Below are 21,433 nucleotides of genomic sequence, written 5' to 3' on the forward strand. Positions count from 1 at the left end.
TATTATTGTGTGTAGTTTAGAAAAGTTGGCTCTTTTGAAATTAAGTGTTCTTGTACTACCCATGTGACTAATTTTCCTGTGATTTATGCTGAGTGTAATTATTCTGTGATCTCTGGTTGCTAAGTTGTCCCATATTTCCATATCTTCACTATTTGTAATTATTAGATCTAGCAATGCCTTATTTCTAGTCAGGGCATCCACTGACTGGCACAGGAAGTTGTCCTGTAATACATTTAAAGAAATAACATGCCCTAAAAGAATTACATGTTCCTTCTGCCCAGTCAATATCTAGATAGTTGAAGTCTCCCATAATGATGACATTGCCCTGCCTCACTGCCATTTCTAACTGTGATAGGAGATTCAACTCCTCCTCATCCTTCATGTTAGGGGGCCTATAGCATACCTCCACTATTCCTTTCCTGCTTATTTCTTCCCTGTGAAACTCCACCCATAGGGATTACACCTCTCCCCTTGCCCCATTTACAATGTATTCCCTCATTTTCACAAGCAAATCATTATTGATATAAGGCACATCCCTCCTCCTCTTCTATCCTCAGATACAAGGGATGCCCCTGGATAGTTGCCAGGCAGTCATGTGAGCTGTCAAACCAGGTTTCTGATATTTTCGTGAAGTCAAAATCCTCCTCTTGCATCAGCTGATCCAGTTCTTCAATTTTGTTAGCTAGACTTATAGCATTTGTGTACATGTTTTATATGGCCGGATATAATTTCCTCCTTAGTTGTTCTGTGGCTGTGATTATGTTTTGCCAACTCAGTCCCCCTAATGCCTCCATTAACACCCTCTTACCTTTGCTCAGTGTTAGCCATCACTTCCTCTCGTCCCTCCCCCCACCACCTAATTTTAAAGCCCCTCCAACTTTTTTGGCCATCCTCTCCCCCAACAGAGCTGCACCCTCCCCATTAAGGTGCAGTCTGTCTCTACTATAGTGTCAGTAACCAACTGAGAAGCCAGCCCAATTTTCCAGTAAGCCAAAACCCTCTTTCCTGCACCAATTGCTCATTCACTTGTTAAGTTTTCTTAGCTCCTGCTGCCTCTCTGGTGTGGCTAGGGGTACAGGCAGTATCTGATAATACCACCTTGGAGGTCTCTCTCTCTCTTCAATATAGCCCCTAAATCCCTTAAATAATTTTTTAGGATGCTTCACCCTCCTCTAGCTTTGTCATTGGTCCTAAAATGCACCATAACAGCTGGGTCCTCTCCAGCCCCACCCAATAATCTGTCCATCTGATCTGCCGAACCCGAGTGCCCAATAAACAACATACCGTTCTGCGATCACGGTCTTTGTGACCGGTTGTCCTGTCTGTCCTCCTAATAACTTTGTCTCCTACCATCAGTATCTGCCTACCGCTACTTTTATCCTTGCCACCTCCTTACTGAAGCAGCCATTCCCCCGGCAACTATGAGAGGAGGCCTGCTCCAGCCGTGCCAGCCCTCAGCTAATATCATCAACATCATGCAACTTGGCATATTTATTGAGATGTACCAACTCAGACTAACCTCTATAATCTATTACCTCTACCCCTCCTTCTGCCACCCAGCTACCTACCTCTAGCTCCTGTACCTCTATTTCCTCACCACCCTCTATTGTGGTCCCCGCCAGCACCTGCTGGGTAATGTCCAAGCTCCTTTCTAAGTTGTTGATGCTTCGCCACATGATTCTCTAGATCCATGATCTGGGCTTCCAGAGAAACAAAAAGCTCACATCTCACAAAGCAGTATTCACCCTCAAACAGCTCTTCAAGGAATGAATACATGGAGCAAGATGTGATAATCCTAGAAAAGTTTAGCGGGTTTTTTTCCCCCTAATATATACACACAATCTCACAGAAGTGAGTACACCCCTCACATTTTTTAAATATTTAATTCTATCTTTTCATGCGACAACACTTGAAGAAATTACATTTTTCTACAATGTAAAGTAGTGTGTGTTCAGGTTGTATAAGAGTGTAAATTTGCTGTCCCCTCAAAATAACTCAGCACACAGCCATTAATGTCTAAACCACTGGCAATAAAAGTGAGTACACCCCTAAGTGAAAATGTCCAAATTGGGTCCAATTAGTCATTTTCCCTCTTCGTTGTCATGTGACTCAGTGTTAAATGGTCGCAGGTGTGAATGAGTAACAGGTGTTTTAAATTTGGTGTTATAGCTCTCCCTCTCTCATACTGGTCACTGGAAGTTCAACATGGCACCTCATGGCAAAGAACTCTCTGAGGATCTGAAAAAAAGAATTGTTGCTCTACATAAAGATGGCCTAGGCTACAAGAGGATTGCCAAGACCCTCAAACTGAGCTGCAGCACGGTGGCCAAGACCATACAGCAGTTTATCAGGAGAGGTTCCACTCAGAACAGACCTCGCCATGGCCAACCAAAGAAGTTGAGTGCACGTGTTCAGCGTCATATCCAAAAGTTGTCTTTGGGAAATAGACATATATGAGTGCTGCCAGCATTGCTGCAGAGGTTGAAGGGGTGGGGGGGGTCAGCCTGTCAGTGCTCAGACCATACGCCACACACTGCATCAAATTGCTCTGCATGGCTGTCATCCCAGAAGGAAGCCTCTTCTAAAGATGATGCACAAGAAAGCCTGCAGACAGTTTGCTGAAGACAAGCAGACTAAGGTCATGGATTACTGGAATCATGTCCTGTGGTCTGATGAGACCAAGATAAACTGATTTGGTTCATTTGGTGTCAAGCTTGTGGACGGCAACCAGGTGAGGAGTACAAAGACAAGTGTGTACAGTACAGTCAAGCATTATGGTGGAAGTGTCATGCTCTGGGGCTGCATGAGTGCTGCTGGCACTGGGGAGCTACAGTTCATTGAGGGAACCATGAATGCCAACATGTACTGAAGCAGAGCATGATCCCCTCTCTTCGGTGACTGGGCCGCAGGGCAATATTCCAACATGATAACAACCCCAAACACACCTCCAAGACGACCACTGCCTTGCTAAAGAAGTGGAGGGTGAAGGTGATGGACTGGTCAGGAATTTCTCCAGACCTAAACCCTATTGAGCATCTGTGGGGCATCCTCAAATGGAAGGTGGAGGAGTACAAGGTCTCTAACATCCACCAGCTTCATGATATCGTCATGGAGGAGTGGAAGAGGACACCAGTGGCAACCTGTGAAGCTCTGGTGAACTCCATGCCCAAGAGGGTTAAGGCAGTGCTGGAAAATAATGGTGGCCACACAAAATATTGACACTTTGGGCCCAATTTGGACATTTTCATGTAGAGGTGTACTCACTTTTGTTGCCAGCGGTTTAGACATCAATGGCTGTGTGTTGAGTTATTTTGAGGGGACAGCAAATTTACACTGTTATACAAGCTGTACACTCACTACTTTACATTGTAGCAAAGTGTCATTTCTTCAGTGTTGTCACATGAAAAGATAGAATAAAATATTTACAAAAATGTGAGGAGTGTATTCACTTCTGTGAGATTATATATATATATATACAGTATATATATATATATATATATATATATATCAGCTTAAAGGTATCAGTGACCGAACGTCACGTGGAGCCGTACATCCAAAAGCTGACTGGAGGTCACTGATACCTTTAGTTGAGGGCCTCTTTCCATCCAGGTGTGAATCAAATGCCCTATATGTTATGCCTCCACGCTGCTAAGCAAACCTACTATAACACTCTCATCAAGACCCTCTCATCCAATGCTCTTCAACTCTTCTCTACCCTTATTCCTTACTCCACCCCCCACTGCTTCCACCCACCAACTTACTGCACAGGAGATTGCCAGTCACTTCAAGAAGAAGATAGACACAATTCGTGATGAGATCTCCAGTGTCAAGCTTCCTCCTCTACCCAACATACCAGGCCCAACACCAAACTCTACACTCTCCTCCTTCGACCCTGTTACCACCAAGGAAGTTACCAAACTCCTTTCCAAGGCCCACTTCACCACCTGTCCCCTGGATCCTGTCCCCTCACGACTGTTGCAGCCTCCTTCTTGCTCTATCCTAAACTCTCTAACCCACATCTCCAACTTCTCACTCTCCATGGGCACCTTTCCCTCACCACCCAAATATGCACTGGTTACCCCCATCCTCAAAAAACCCTTGTTGGACTCCACCTGTTTGAATAACTTAAGACCCATCTCCCTGCTCCCGTTTGCCTCTAAGCTTCTCGAGCGTTTTGTTCACAACCGTATGAACTGCTACCTCATCGACAACACCCTTCTTGATCCCCGACAGTCTGGCTTCCGCCCACAACATTTTACAGAAACTGCCCTACTAAAACCCACTAACGACCTACTAACTTCTAAAACCAACGGCCATTACTCCATACTAATACTCCTTGACCTTTCCGCTGCCTTTGACACAGTCAAACACCTGCTCCTCCTCAGTAAACTCCACTCCATCGGCCTCCGTGACCCTGCTCTCTCCTGGTTCTCCTCTTACCTTTCTCAGCGCACTTTCAGTGTCACATACAACTCCTCCTCCTCTCCTCTTCCCCTTTCTGTTGGGGTACCCCAAGGTTCTGTTCTTGGGCCCCTCCTTTTCTCTCTCTATACCTCCTCCCTGGGCCAACTGATAACCTCCCATGGCTTCCAATACCACCTCTATGCTGATGACACCCAGATTTATCTCTCCACTCCCCAGCTCACCCCCTCAATCTCCTCACGTATCACAAATCTACTAAGCGACATATCAGCATGGATGTCACATCACTATCTTAAACTCAATCTTTCAAAAACTGAGCTTGTAATATTTCCTCCTCCCCGATCCCCCACTCACGACTTTACCATTAAGATCAACAGCACAACCATTGGTCCTTCCCCTCATGCCAGGGTGCTAGCCGTAATCCTAGACTCTGACCTCTCCTTTGGGCCCCACATCCACTCACTGGCTAAAACCTGCCGCCTTAACCTCCGGAACATTTCCAAAATCTGCCCCTTCCTGACCAATGACACCACAAAACTTATCCACGCCTTGGTTTTATCCCACCTCGATTACTGCAACTCCCTCCTCACTGGTCTACCGTTACACAGACTATCCCCCCTTCAGTCTATTATGAATGCTGCTGCTAGACTCAAACCTCACCAACCGATCAGCGACTGCTGCCCCTCTCTGCCAATCTCTCCACTGGCTTCCACTAACCCAACGTATAAAATTCAAAATACTAACCATAGCTTACAAAGCCATCCACAACACTGCCCCTAGCTACATCGCCAACCTCATCCACAGATACTGCCCAAATCACCCACTCCGCTCCTCCCATAATATCCTCCTCTCTAGCTCCCTCATCACCTCCACCCACGCTTGCCTCCAGGACTTCTCCAGAGCCTCTCCCATCCTCTGGAACTCCCTACCACAGCATGTCCGGTCAGCTCCCATCCTGTCTGCCTTTAGGCGATCTTTGAAAACTCACTTCTTCAGGGAAGCCTCCCCCACCTCCACCTAAGAACTGTACTTGAATCACTTCAGCCAGATCATCCCCCGCAGCTATCACCTTTTGTATCACCTCCCCCTTCCTTTAGATTGTAAGCTCCACAAGTAGGGCCCTCACATTCCTTCTGTACTGAAATGTATTGTAATTGTACTGTCTCCCTTATATTGTAAAGCGCTGCGCAAACTGTTGGCACTATATAAATCCTGTATAATAATAATAATGCACTGGTCTTATGGGAGGTCATCAATATCACAAACCAGTAAATGCTGTCAGCCATTTCATTTTCTTTTTTAATTCTATGTACTATAATGGTCATATATCCATAATGTGTTCTGGGCCTATTTTTGCTTTGTTTTAGAAATGTATACTTTGTCTCCTTGAAGAAGCAGGCTTTGTCCTATGAAACGCGTTGGAATAACGAACCAAGTATCCACTTATACTTAAATGCTGGAGCAACTAACAGAGTATTTTATCGGCACCAAAGATGTCAAGGAATCATCCTAAGAGTATCATTATTTCAATCTGTGATTTATTGTCAGTAGGCTACATTTTGTAGTACTGTCTGTCCAACACATTTGGGCCTATTATGATCTATGTTTCCTATTGTCATGCTCCACCAATATAGTGGTCTTTTAACTAATAAAAGACGGTAAACTTTTCTTCAACTCTTTTTTTCTTATTTTTGTATAGTTTTTGTTATATATGGTATGGTACCTTAAAACCTCATTAGCTTTTATTGTTTAGGGTTTTATTGACTGTGTCCCACTCTCTCACTCACAGCGTGCCTGCAGCTCCACCTGTCACTGTTCCTGCATCATCCTATAAGCCAGCCGCTCCTCTGTCACCGTCTACTGTGCCCTCCTGTCAATGTTTTCCGAATCCCACACCTGCACTCACTGTTCTCCAGCTCCTCCTGAATTCTGTCACTGTTCCTACATTCTCCTGTTAGTCAGACACTTATTTGTCACCGTTTCCAGCACCCTCCTTCAGTGTGTCCCAACTCCTGCTCCCACTCTCATTGTTCTCCTGCTGGTCAGCGGTTTCCTCCTCAGTCTCTATCGTGTCAGTCCCTCTCTCGCTCTACTGCGTGGCAAGCTGACTGTGCCTGCTCTCCCCTTCTCGGCGTGCCTCTGTTCTCTCTCTCAGCGTCGGCAGAGTAAACATACTTTCTGGTGTAACTCAAGAAATGTGATGGACAGTTAGGAAATTAGATGTACAACTTATTTTCTTAAAAGCCCAAAGGTGCTGCTTGGATTTTGAGCTCCTCAATGCATTTAGGCTGTGAAAAAGTCTCACCCATGTGAGCTTGTTAAAATTACAACATTGTGAAAAAATGTATTTAATTTCTTAACTTTCAAAAAAAGTTTTGTAAAATTACAACTTCAAAAAAAACTCACCATGTCACTTATTAAACACCTTGGACCATATACTTTCTAAAAAGGGTTAATTGGGGGGGATTTCAGCACTGTCCTGACATACGGCCTCAAGAAATGAGATAGGCAGTCAGGACATCAATGAGGGTTAATGTGTATATATATATATACATACACACACATATATACATACATACATACACATACCATAGTTTGTAGACTCTATAGCCATCACACAGACTAAATAATACACAGTTATTCGCCCAAAAACGCGTTGGCCTAAATTTATGAAAATGATTATTTATTTGCAAAATTTAAGGGCCAGTTCACACTAGAATGTGGTGCAGGAAACGTGTTCCTCGTCCGTTTCCCGCACTTCATTTAAAATGCACTGCACTTGCAATCTGCAGCATGTATCAGTGTTAACTTAGCAACAACCCAAATACAGTTTGCAAACGCAATGCGTTTGCCTGCATCGGTTTGCATGGTACAGTAATACCATGCGATTTGGTTGCTGTGTGGCACCCAGATCACCCGGATTAAGCCCAAATGAATGGGATTAAATTGCATGGCACCTGGATCACATGTAAATCACAAACTAAGTGAACTGAGGTTTTTTTCAAAGTTTTCTGTCTTTTTTCCTTTTTATAGCAAAAAAATTAAAAGCTCAGTGGTAATTAAATTCCTTCAAAAGAAAGCTCCATATGTCTCAAACTATATAAAATTCACTTGGGTACAGTGTTGCATGAGTAACTGTCAAAGTATGACAGTACTGAAATCTACACAAAATGGCCTGGGCAGGAAGTGGTGAAACAATCCAGACTTGAAAGTGGTTAAAGCAGAACTAAATCAGAGGATACTCACCTTTCCAATGCTTCCAATGGCATTTTCTCCTATGTGCCAGGTTTCAGCCATCTTCATTGGCCAGCGTGGCATGATGTCACTCCTGGGCATGCACAGGAGGTAGTCATTCTGGTATACAGAATCGACTTGGCCGCTTGCGCAGCTCAGTTTACATTTCGGGGATCACTTTGAGCAGGCAGGTATGTTTTGTTGCAGTGAAGACATTGCATGTCTCTTCTGCAATAAAATGCCTGCCTGCTCATAGTGTATCATAGTGGAACTATAGTTTCAGTTTAAAGCATAGTTCCGGTCTCAAAAAAAGAAACTATTAAAAGCCAGCAGCTAAAATACTGTAGCTGCTGACTTTTAATAAAAGGATACTTACCTGTCCAGGGATCCAGCGATGTCCTCATCTGCGCTGATTTCCTTAATTGGCTTAACTAGGGGAAACCAGCAGTGAAGCCTTGCACAGTAGCAAACAGCCAGAAGCTCCCCCCCCCCAAAATAAAAGTGCCAAATGTGGAAGTGGAGAGGGGGAGGATGCCAACAAACGGAACATACCCTTTTGGGTGGAGTTCCGCTTTAAGGGCTAGTTCACACCAGATGCAGTCCAGTGCATTTTTTTTTTTTTCAAAAATTCACACACAGTGTTTTCCATGTATTTCAATGGCCCTAGTTTACACCAATGCAGTCAGTTCCAGTCAGTTTCTGGTGCAGAAAAAAATAGCAGAACATGCTGCATTTTTTCTGCATGGAACTGTACTGGAACATAGCAAACTGCACCAGAATGGAGTGTGGTGTGTACTGGAAGCAAAAACGTATCCAAAAAGCATCCAGAGTGCATTTTTGTGGTGTGAACTGACCCCAAGGGCTTGTTCACACTTGCTTGAAATACTGATGCTTATGGAACTTGCCTATAGCCTTAGGGCTAGTTCACACTAGATGCAGTTCAGTGCACTTTTTTCTGCATTAAAACGCATGCACAGTGTTTTCCATGTATTTCAAGGCCCTGGTTCACACCAGTACTGTCAGTTCCAGTCAGTTTCCAGTGTAGAAAAAAAAAATGGAACATGCTGCATTTTTCCTGCACAAAACCATACTGGAACATAGCAAACTGCATCAAAACTGCACGAGAACTGCGTGTGGTGTGAACTGTTAGCAAAAACGTATCCAGAATGCATCCAGAGTGCATTTTTGTGGTGTGAACTGGCCCTAAATGCACATTAACAGATGTGTTAAGTCAGGGCTTAAAATTTCAAGTCTTGAGCTACTAGCCAGGCCTTAGAGTTACTCGCCACCAACAAACACACACAAACAGAGACACCTGTATACACACACGCACAGAGACACATGTACACACACACACACAGACAGACAGACACGTATACACACACAGGCACATACAGACACGCATACACACAGATACATGTACATACACAGAAATACATACACACAAACACATACAGACACATGTACACACACACGTACATACACATACACACAGACACATGTACAGATACACACACATGTACATACACACAGACACATGTACAGATACACACACATGTACATACACACAGACACATGTACAGATACACACATGTACATACACACAGACACATGTACAGATACACACAGACACATGTACATACACACACATGTACATACACACACACTTACAGATACACACATGTACATACACACACACGTACAGATACACACATGTACATACACACACACACACGTACAGATACACACATGTACATACACACACACACACACGTACAGATACACACATGTACATACACACACACACACACGTACATACACACACACACACACACACGTACATACACACAGACACATGTACATATACACATATGTACATACACACAGACACATGTACACATACACATGTACACACACATGTACACCCCCCCCCCCCATAAAAAGTTGCAGTACTTCATTGTTCACTCACAGAGCCGGGTACTGCACTCTAGGGGGAGGCAGAGAGCACAGCACACACTCTGCTTTCACTGCACTCAGCTACTGTGTAGTCTGATGGCTCCCAGTGTCAATGACAGATCCGGCCTGAGCTCCGAGTCTACTCAGCAAGACGGCTCTGGGGGACACACTCGCCCCCACCATAATTTCCACTTGCCATTGGCGAGCAGCAAATTCAAGCCCTGCGTTAAGTGTTTCATGAGTGTTTGAACCACGGTTGCCTTGTGTTTTGGTGCGTTATAACCGCACCACAAACGGCTATTACTAACTGTAATGTACTAATGCGCCTCAATGCTGTAGACCTGAATGAAAGGAGTTGAAATACTTCAACTCCTTTCAAACTTGTCATTAAGCATCAATTTTGAAGTGAAGCAACGCTAACACTTCAGATTTTGATATGAACAGTGCCACGCACTGTTCATATTATCAACTGCACAGGTATTTGAGCGTTGAAAATGCCTGCTTTCAATGCCAGTGTGAACTAGGCCTAAGAGAGGCAAAGGGCACAACACACCACTGGGGGACTGACTGAGGTGTAAGCAGATGGAACTATAGATTGGATGTCAGATAACATGGCTGTGGAATTACTTTGTGGACCTTCTGAGAGCACTTCCACACGCCACAGCCTTTTTCTCGGTGGACTAAACAGAATTAAGTCCCTGACTCCCTATACAGCCTTTTTCCACCACTACATAAATATTTCCAAGTTCCCCTAGCTGGGAACCTCGGATCTAAATGAATGGCAAGAAGTATACACTACTATTGCAAAGCAGCAACTCTTACACATCACAATGACATGTTCTAGGTAATGTGACTGCGCCCCCTGCGATTTGTATTAGACATGACAGGGAGAAAACCGTGCTGAACACGATGAATGGTTGTTCCGGGGTGGCAGGACTCTGAGGGCTGGTATAGAACAGAACACCTCAGTGAGGTCTGTCTCACCTTCTCCAGCCTCCACTCCCCCTGCTCTCTTCTCTCACAGGCCATAGACTCGCACCGTGACAGCAGCCGCACAAAATTCAGTTCCAGCCTGGTCTTGGCCATGTTGACAAGCTGTGCCAGGATTCCGGAAGTAACGGGACGCATAATGCCACGTCAGAGCCTGACGGCGCTGCCATCTTGAGAAAGGCGGAAGCACCTCAAAGCAGGGATTACAGTGTGGGCATTTTGAATGGGTGACGGTAGGAGGCGCTGTTGCCCAGTGCATGTAAGATGAATTCCACTTGTGGTTGGGAGTTACTCGCTTTAAAAGAAACCCGTCCACAGAGGAGACCATGACGGTGTTGTAGCGGCAAGATCTGTCCTCCCATGAAGCATCTGCGCATGTCACGGTTTCTGAGACGATCAAAAAAGGCTTGTAATTTCTGATCTCTGCTGAAATTCTGGCTGCCATGGGAACCAGAAAACATTTGTAGATAGGGCCTTCTATCTTCTCTCCAACTTTGCGGATTTGTAAAGCATACAGGATAAACAACATACAGGCAGCACAGCGGCTAAATGGTTAGCACTTCTGCCTGGCAGTAGTAGGGTTGTTGTTTCAAATCCCAACCCTGGCACTACCTGACTGTAGTTTGCATGTTCTCCCTGTGCCTGCGTGGGTTTCCTTCCTCACTCCAAAGACATGCTGGTAGGTTATTTGGCTCCTGTCTATCTTGGCCCTAGTATGTGTATATGAATGTGAGTTAGGAACCTTAGATTGTATGCCCCTTGAGGGTTAGAGACTGATGTGAATGCACAATATATATGTAAAGCACTTCACAAATTGATGGCGCTATATAAGTACCTGAAAGAAATAAAAGAAATCAAACACATTACTCAAAAGCCAGCCATACATGGGTTGAATTCCAAAATAATTTTCTTTTGAAAATCTTTTCTAAGAATTTTCGTTCAAATTTTGCACCATTAGTGGGCCACAGAAATGGAAGATTTTTAAGCGACCATCAAATTTGAGTGATCGGGCATGTTGGACATTTTTTTTAATTTTTTAATTAACAAATTTTTAATTACTGATGTGAGAAATGTAATTGAAGAAGAAATGAGCATGCTGGAAAGAAAATGCTTGGCCACAAAAATTCTTTTCTGTAGTAACGTGAAATTGAACTTAGTTGGTCGAATTTTGAAATCAATGGTGGCATCATCGGAATACAAAATGCACAAATGAATTTTTAAAGAAAATTAGTTTGGAATTCGACCCATGTATGGCCTGCACAACTATCTTAAAAGACAAAAAAAAATGCCAATAAACCAACCTCCAATAATGGCTGCATCTGACAATTTTCCACCTGGCTCCCTCAACAAAAGTCCATAGAACAGTTAATAGTCAATCAGATAACAGAGCCATGTATGGCAATTGTAGGTATAATAAAACAAAAAATATCCACTCTGATTTTAAAAGTGTAAGGCAGCTGACACCAATAGGTAGTATACAAACCTAAATAAATGTGTATAAAAATATATAAAAGTGTAGCGCCAATCATGAAATAATGTCAAATAAAACATAAAATCAAAATGTAATATAACAAAAACCAAAATGTATTCAATGTCCATAAAGTAAAAAATTCAGTGGAAAAAAAGATAATGTCCATCCATCGCATAGCACTGTGGATTATTTACTACAAGTAAGGAGGAGCACTTTTTGACGGCCGCGGGAGAAAAAATAGTAGCGGAGAGGAGAGAGATGTCCGGTGTATGGAGGAATACGGGAGGGGAGGAGGGAGGAAGCTGCCGCCATCAGTCACCAAGCTCCAGCCAGACTGAGCGACACCTGTTACCACAGTCATTTGCCAGACACGTGCACCTTTGGGATCTCTGTTTAAACACGGGGCGTTTATGCTGTTGTAGTCATCATTTCTGGTGATTTTTAATTCACAGGGAGACGGTGACGGCATTTGTGAATGATTTTGCTGTAAGCAAGAGCACTTTATGGTGGTGGATGGAAATTATTAGGTTTTTTGGGGGTTTTTTTCACTGAATTGCCCTGAATGGCCCTGTACACATAGGCATGCAAAGTTTCACTGCATATACAGTATCTACCAGAAGTGAGTACACCCCTCACATTTTTGCAAATATTTTATTCTATCTTTTCATGTGACAACACTGAAGAAATGACACTTTGCTACAATGTAAAGTAGTGAGTGTACAGCTTGTATAACAATGTAAATTTGCTGTCCCCTCAAAATAACTCAACACACAGCCATTAATGTCTAAACTGCTGGCAACAAAAGTGAGTACACCCCTAAGTGAAAATGTCCAAATTGGGCCCAAAGTGTCAATATTTTGTGTGGCCACCAATATTTTCCAGGACTGCCTTAACCATCTTGGGCATGGAGTTCACCAGAGCTTCACAGGTTGCCACTGGAGTTCTCTTCCACTCCTCCATGACGACATCACAGAGCTGGTGGATGTTAGAGACCTTACACTCCTCCACCTTCCATTTGAGGATGCCGCACAGATGCTCAATAAGGTTTAGGGCTGGAGACATGCTTGGCCAGTCCATCACCTTTACCTTCAGCTTCTTTAGCAAGGCAGTGGTTGTCTTGGAGGTGTGTTTTGGGTCATTATGTTGGAATACTGCCCTGCGGCCCATTCTCCAAAGGGAGGGGATCATGCTGTGCTTCAGTATGTCACATGTTGGCATTCATGGTTCCCTCAATGAACTGTAGCTCCCCCGTGCTGGCAGCACTCATGCAACCCCAGACCATGACACTCCCATCACCATGCTTGACTGTAGGCAAGATACACTTGTCTTTGTACTCCTCACCTGGTTGCCGCTACACACGCTTGACACCATCTGAACCCAATAAGTTTATCTTGGTCTCATCAGACCACAGGACATGGTTCCAGTAATCTATGTCCTCAGTCTGCTTGTCTTCAGCAAACTGTTTGCAGGCTTTCTTGTGCATCATTTTTAGAAGAGGCTTCCTTCTAGAACGACAGCCATGCAGACCAATTTGATGCAGTGTGCAGCGTACAGTCTGAGCACTGACAGGCTGACCCCCCCACCCCTTAAACCTCTTCAGCAATGCTGGCAGCACTCTATTTCCCAAAGACAACCTCTGGATATGACGCTGAGCATGTGCACTCAGCTTATTTGGTCGACTATGGCAAGGCCTGTTCTGAGTGGAACCTGTCCTGTTAAACTGCTGTATGGTCTTGGGCACCATGCTGAAGCTCAGTTTCAGGGTCTTGGCAATCTTCTTATAGCCTAGGCCATCTCTATGTAGAGCAACAATTATTTTTTTCAGATCCTCAGAGAGTTCTTTGCCATGAGGTGCCATGTTGAACTTCCAGTCACCAGTATGAGAGAGTGAGAGTGATAACACCAAATTTATATTTCAGTATATTATGGATTTTTAGAAACACTATACAGAAAGACAGGAAACGCAACCCACCAACATGACGAGTTGTAGAACAGCAAGCATTGAAACTGTATATTCAAGTACAATGTGTAGCAACACAACAACAAAATCGACCAATGAAGTGTAATGAGGAATACACTGGTAGCACATGCAGATTTTGATCGATTATGAGCAAATTGTGTCATAAACAGAGTGGTACAAATAATATCATTAAAGTAGTAGACAAAAGTAGAGAGAACAAAAAGTGAGGAAAGAACTGAAGAAGAAAAGTAAAGAATAAAACACTGAAAAGAAATAGGAGAGAGGGCCAGCCAAGAGTCCGTTAAATAACAAAAATATACCGAAGCCATGGGTCCCACGTGCTCTCAAATTTAGAAGTATTGTTATTAAGTACACTAGTAGGTTTATCATTAATCATATTCCAATTAAGTTTCCGTTTGACTAATTCCAGCTGACTGTTTCCAATGTTTGGCTATCATAGCTCTTGCCGCCAATAGGATATAAAGAATCAATTTAAGCGATTTCTTAGGAATATCAGTGAACAATAAATGAAATAGAGCTATTTCAGGGGATCTACGAATATTAACCCCCATTACCGAGTAAAGGAAATGAAATAAACGGATCCAAAACCTTGTCACCACAGTGCATTTCCACCGTATGTGGCGCATAGTACCCTCCTGTCCACAATGTTGAAAACAGCTGGGTGACACAGAAGGGTACATTTTAGCAAGACGTGTAGGGACCAAATACCACCAAAGAAGCGTTTTGTAGTTAGATTCAATGAGTGTAGTTTTAATTGAGATTTTAGATAAAGCATTAGCCATATTCTGCCAAGTGTTCAGCTCCAGAGAAATATTTAAATCCCTTTCCCAGTACACCATATAAGAGAGCTTAATATTTGGATCAACAAGGGAAGCATATACAGTTGTGTTCAAAATAATAGCAGTCAGACATCACTAACCTGATCAATCACTGTTTTTGGTAGAAATAATATTTCTACATGGCAAATAATTTACTAGCAGGTGTAGTAGAGTAATAGAAATCCAACAGACCCAACAGTCATGACATGCATGCTGCTGATTCTGTGTAATTAAATCACTAATTGAAAGGGGCATGTTCAAAATAATAGCAGTGTGGAGTTCTATTAGTGAGGTCATTCATTCTTTGAGAAACAGGTGGCAATTATTGCCCTTATTTAAGGAAGGAAGGCAGCAAATGTTGTACATGCTGGTTTCAGTGCATTTCTCTGAGGAAAATGGGTCGTTCCAGACATTGTTCAGAAGAACAGCGTACCTTGATTAAAAAGTTGATTGGAGAGGGGAAAACATATAAAGAAGTGCAGAAAATGATAGGCTGCTCAGCTAAAATGATCGCATATGCTTTAAAATGGCAACCAAAACCTGAAAGACTTGGAAAAAGCGAAAAACTACCATTCGAATGGATAGAAGAATAGCCAAAATGGCAAGGACCATGAACACTTTATTTTCGTCAGAAGGCACCACTCCCCCGTCTCGTAAATAATTAAAAAAATGGGCCATATGTGGAATCAGAAGGTCAGGGAAAGCTTTATAATAAGCATGAGGAAGGCAGTCTGTTCCTGGGGATTTATGTGGAACTAAGGTTTTTAAGGCGTTCTGAATCTCCTCGCAAGTGATAGGCTGATCCATTAATTCTCTATGAGCCTCCTGAAGAGAAGGAGGAGTCACAGAACTCAGAAAACTTTTTGTAGATAAGGAGATGTCCTCTCGAGGTGAACAGTAAAGATCAGTATAAAAGGAAGGAAACTCTTGGGAGGATTTTACTGGGATCTTGAGATAGAGCACCGGTAGTCAGACTAATTTTAGGAAGAGCGACATGAGAATGTTTAGGAGACAGCTTTCATGCTAATAAGGTACCTGGTCTGTCCCTCCAAGTGAAAAATTTGTGATTGGCCCAACATAATGGTTTATCCGTCATAGTAGTAGTAAGGCAAAATTAAGTTCCAATCAGGCATGGTCAAGTTTAACCAATAAAGCAGGATCAGGTGTCTTTTTATGTTGGGCAACAAGATCAGTATATACTTTAGATTTAGTCAAAATCAATTAGTTTCGAGCCTAAGTCGTGAAGACAGTTGAATAAAAAAAAACCCGAGGCCTTATGAGCCGCCCAATTAATAGTCGTGACATCCGCCTTATTCATTTCAAAGTAAAAGTTCAGATGTGTGGAAATATCAAGACAATATGAAGCGTTACCTAAGAGAGATTCATTAAGGCACCAATGAAGAGCAGTCCTCCCATGTGTCCAAGACGAAAGCGTTAAAAGAACCGGGTCATGGTCAGACCAGGGTGTAGAAAGAATTTTAACTGTATTCAATCTAGAAAGTGAACTCGTATGGAGGAATGTATGTTCAATGCGGGAATAACAGTTATGAGCTCTAGAAAAATGGGAGTAGTCTCGGGAATTTGGATTAGCTTCTCTCAAGGCATCGACGAGATCATAGCGATATAAGAGCTGAGCAAACTTACGGCTCTGTCTAGAAGGGAATTTAAGCATGACGATACGGGATCAATCCATCAGCGGATCTAATGCTAGGCTAGAATCCCCAGCCAAAATAACATCGCCCTCAAGCTCTGAAGCCAAAGAGCTCAATAAAGAATGAAAGAACTCCACCTGATTGATAATTGGAGCATAGTATACCAAAAAAGTGAGCAAGTTTTCTCCCAAGTAACCTTTCACCAGAAGATAGCATCCCTCCCGATCCTTAATAATTTTAGATTTAGTAAAATCAATTTGGACAAATGGTGGGACAAACAAAGGGCTGCCCCTCGTTTCTTCTCTGTGGTATTAGCAAAATAACAAAGAGGATAATCTTTGTGGACATATCGTGGGGTAAAAGAAGGGGGAAAATGTGTCTCCTGAAGGGCTATGATATCCATGTCTAAAGAGAGGTATGAATTAACGGGCTTAATACATTTGGAAGGAGAGTTGAAACCTTGGACATTATGAGAGAGCAATCGGATAACCCTTCTGTCAGACCGTTGGGGAGACATGATCAATAACTAGCAAACTATAGTCGGCGAGGGCTATCCACTCCAAGAGCACGAGAGAAATCAGGATTAACCCATAGCAAAGACGCTGACCCTTGGCTAGAAAAAGAAAAAAAAGGAAAGAAAACATAGAAAAAGAAGAGAAAGAAGACACGTGGAGTATTCAAACCCTCGTGTCAAGCAAACTCTGGTATTACACATTATAACACAAGCAAAGCAGAATAAACCAGGATTTTCAGGACTAAAGCACTGCAAGGGAAGGGGTCTACCCAGAGAACTATCTCAGGGGAGAGTCTATGTCTGGGAGGGCCCTTAGAGACCTCCCAGCACAAAAAATAAAAAACAGCATAATGTAAACATTAATATAACCAGAACACCACAAGAACAAATATCAGCAGAAATAAAGATCACATTGGGACAAACAGCCATATACATTTTTTTTTCTTGAAACAGTCTAACAGTGGCAGCTATTGTTCCCAAGGGAACCACTGAGAAGCCACCACATAAAAATAGGAAAAATTACGAAGCCCGAAAGTCAAAAAGAAAAACCTCAAGTAGTCTTTCGATGCAATTTCATCTTCCTGGAAGATAAAGCAGTCCACAATGGTGAAAGCGGTGGAGGACGAGCGTTAGCTCCCAATGGAGAATGAGATGAAGGACTATGGGAAATGATACCCAATTGAAGCAGGAGTTCTTCACCTTCTTGAAATGTGGAGAACATATAAGGTTTTCCATTGTAGGTAAACTGAAGCCGGAAAGGATAGGCCCACGATAGCGGATATCCCGCCGTACCAAGTGGAAAAGTAATGGCTTGAGGGATCTCCATTTGTGGATGGTGTTCGGAGAAACATCCACAAAAATTTGTATTTTATGTCCCACAAGTTCCAGCTCCGGAGTTTCTCTACCATATTTCATGACAGCTTCCTTGACCCAGAAAAAATGCAGGTTGATAACAACATCCCTAGGAGGCCCCCCTGGTCTAGAGGGGATCAGTGCCCTATGAATACGATCAATCTCTGTATGAAGACCATCAATTTCAGGCATCGCGGATCGCATGAGGGATTGAGCAAGACTAGTAAGCTCTTTGACGGATTCCGGGAGCCCCCGAATGCGGAAATTGTAACGTCTGGCCCAGTTCTCTAAATCATCAATTTTACAGTAAGCTTCATCCAGTCGATCCTGCAATTCGGTGATCATATTGGAGTTTTGGGACACATTATGGACTGTCGCATCAACTTTAGATTTAATACTATCAAGACGTTGGCCCAGTTCTTGAAAATCTTGTTTCAGATCCGCCGCCAATTTAGTAGTAGCTCTAGCCAATTCTCGTTGTAACAGGTCAGCAAAACGAGCAATACTGCGGTGGAGCTGGAGGGAGTGTTGCCGGATTCTCAGGGCTATTTATAACATGTATCATGTGTTTGCTGGATTTTTGGTTGATATTCTGACTTTATTTAAATTACACCTATGATAAAAATTATAGACCCTTCTTTTCTAAGTGAGCAAACTTACAAAATCTACAGGGGATCAAATAATTATTTTCCCCACTGTATATAGCGCCCTCAATTTATGCAGCGCTTTACATATATACACTATATTGCCAAAAGTATTGGGACGTTTGCCTTTACACGCACATGAACTTTAATGGCATCCCAGTCTTAGTCCGTAGGGTTCAATATTGAGTTGGCCCACCCTTTGCAGCTATAACAGCTTCAACGCTTCTGGGAAGGCTATCCACAAGGTTTTGGAGTGTGTCTATAGGAATGTTTGACCATTCTTCCAGAAGTGCATTTGTGAGGTCAGGTAATAATGTCTGACGAGAAGGCCTGGCTCGCAGTCTCTGCTCTAATTCATCCCAAAGGTGTTCTATCGGGTTGAGATCAGGACGCTGTCCAGGCCGGTCAAGTTCCTTCACCTCAAACTCACTCATCCATGTCTTTATGGACCTTGCGATGAGCAATGGTGTGTAGTCATGTTGGAACAGGAAGGGGCCATCCCCAAACTGTTCCCACAAAGTTGGGAGCATGAAATTGTCCAAAATGTGTTGGTATGCTGACACCTTAAGAGTTCCCTTCTGTAAGGGAAATCCTGTGAGACAGCTGGCTAATAGAAATGCGCATAGCAATCTCCGCAGAATAGTGACCAGACGTTTGCATGCACAGAAATTCGCAATCGCGTACACTCACAGTGAATATTGGCGCCAGACGGACTATTTAAAGGATGCTTCTGCCTGTACTTAGTGCTGACTGGTCTTCAGCTGTTTCCCTGTGTCCTGCTGTATTCTTGTATGATCCCCTTGTTGCTGACCTGGCTCGTTCCTTACCTGACTTCAGATTCCGTACCTGTCTTGTCCTGTGACCTTGCTCCTGTCTCCGATCCCAGCTTCCTGTCCTGCTCGAGTGCCGCCTGGCTGTCTATTATACCAGCTCTGCACACCATAAACTGTTCCTGCTTCAAGTCAGCTGGGAGATCAGGTCATTTATCCTGATCCTGTTGTGCAAGCGGAGTGCCCTTTTAGCCCAGGTGGGATTCTGAAACATCGCTACCATTCCTGAACTGGTGGTTCGCCAGTCTCTTCAGGACTCCAACTGCAAGCTCTTCAGGCAACACCTGCTGGCACTCTTGTTCCCCTGGTCCCTCGGCACCCTCTGTTCCACTTCCAGCAGAGTCAGGGCTAGTGACACAAGTGAGGCCAGCCTCGTCATTTCATTCTTCTATCAGGTACATGACACCTTCACTGAAACAGAGGCCAAGCCCAACCCATGAAAAACAACCCCACACCATAATCCCCCTCTCCACCAATCTTTACACTTGGCACAATGCAGTCAGACAAGTACCGTTCTCTTGGCAACCTCCAAACCTAGACACATCCATCAGATTGCCAGATAGAGAAGCATAGCTCACCAATCCCGGGAACACGTCTCTACTGTTCTAGAGTCCAGTGGCAGCGTGCTTTACACCACTTCATTCAATGCTTTGCATTGTCCTTGTTGATATAAGGCTCAGCCATGGAAACCCATTCCATGAAGTTCTCTACGCACTGTTGTTGTGCTAATCTGAAGTTTGGAGGTCTTTAGCTACTGACTGTACAGACAGTTGGCAACTTCTGTGCATTGTGCGCTTTAGCATGTGCTGACCCCGCTCCATCATTTTACATGGCCTACCTCTTCGTGGCTGAGCTGCTGTTGTTCCCAGGTGCTTCAACTTCATTATAATACCATTAACAGTTGACTGTGGAATATTTTGTAGCAAGGAAATTTCACGGATGGACGTATTGCACAGGTGGCAACCTATCACGGTATCATGCTTAAATTCACTGAGCTCCTGAGAGCGACCCATTCTTTCACAGATGTTTGTAGAAGCAGTCTGGATGCCTAGGTGCTTGATGTTATACACCTGTTTATACACCTGTGGCCATGGAGGTGACTGGAACACCTGAATCCAATGAATTAGAGGGGTGTCCCAATACTTTTGGTAATATAGCGTATATTGTACAGTCAGACAAACAGTTCCAAACCCTCAAGAAGTGTACAATCTAAGAGCCCTAACTCACATTCATACATACACAGGATGCAATTAACCTACCAGCATGTCTTTGGAGTGTGGGAGGTAACCAGAGTACCCAAAGGAAACCCACGCAGGCACAGGGAAAACTGTGCTGGTTGAACTTTTGTCTTTTTTCAGCCAGACTATGTAACATGCAAACTCCAGGTAGGTGGTGCCGTGGTTGGGAGTCAAACCAATGACCGTAGTGCTGCCATGTGCAAGTGCTAACCATTTAGCCACTCTGCTGCCCAGTTGTGTTTACTTGGTCCAATCACAGCGATCATATAGGACCTGGGCCAATCACAGTGGCCCAGTACAGAGCACTGTGATTAGCTGTGTCCATCGGACACAGCAGTCACAGGATTACACAAGGCGCACAAGCGGGAGGATGTCCATGGACACCCTCCGAGAAATGGATAGCACCCACTCATCCCTACATTGGCTGGGTGGGAAGTGGTTAATAGTATAATTTGTGAGCTTTTTTTTTTTCTCAGGGCCACACTGTCTTAATAGTGTAATAAAATGTTAAAACAGAGTATACAAAAATAATAATACAAAAAGACCTCAAAACCACAGCCCCACATTCCCTAAACCCCCTCCCATCCCTGTATCCCCTGTTCCTCTATTTTCCAAACATAGACTTCAGATATGTGTTCGGTAGATAATGGCTAGTGTCAGGACAGTATGTGAGGACATGAATAGACATCAAATGAACAAATAAATAAAAAAAAAAAAAAAGACTTCTGCACTACCCTTACCAACTCCCTCCCAATCACCAATAGCAGCTGTAAAATATCTATTAAAGATGTTAACAAGAATATACTGCATCTATATAGTAACATATACTGT

At 43.4% G+C, this 21,433-nt stretch overlaps 1 protein-coding gene across 1 annotated transcript in view; it reads right to left on the reverse strand.

Annotated features, from left to right (window-relative positions):
• The window catches only part of USE1 (unconventional SNARE in the ER 1), a 115,800-nt gene extending 105,050 nt beyond the window's left edge, over nt 1–10,750 (reverse strand). The window contains exon 1 of the mRNA XM_089667540.1: nt 10,597–10,750. Coding sequence (XP_089523666.1) covers nt 10,597–10,740 — 144 coding nt within the window. The 5' untranslated portion in view covers nt 10,741–10,750. The remainder of the gene's footprint in view (nt 1–10,596) is intronic.
• Nucleotides 10,751–21,433: the final 10,683 nt, after the last annotated feature.

Source organism: Staurois parvus, unplaced genomic scaffold, assembly GCF_062004578.1.
Source record: "Staurois parvus isolate SC_StPar_1 unplaced genomic scaffold, SC_StPar_1.0 ptg000053l, whole genome shotgun sequence".
In the NCBI taxonomy this organism is placed as follows: Eukaryota; Metazoa; Chordata; class Amphibia; order Anura; family Ranidae; genus Staurois; species Staurois parvus.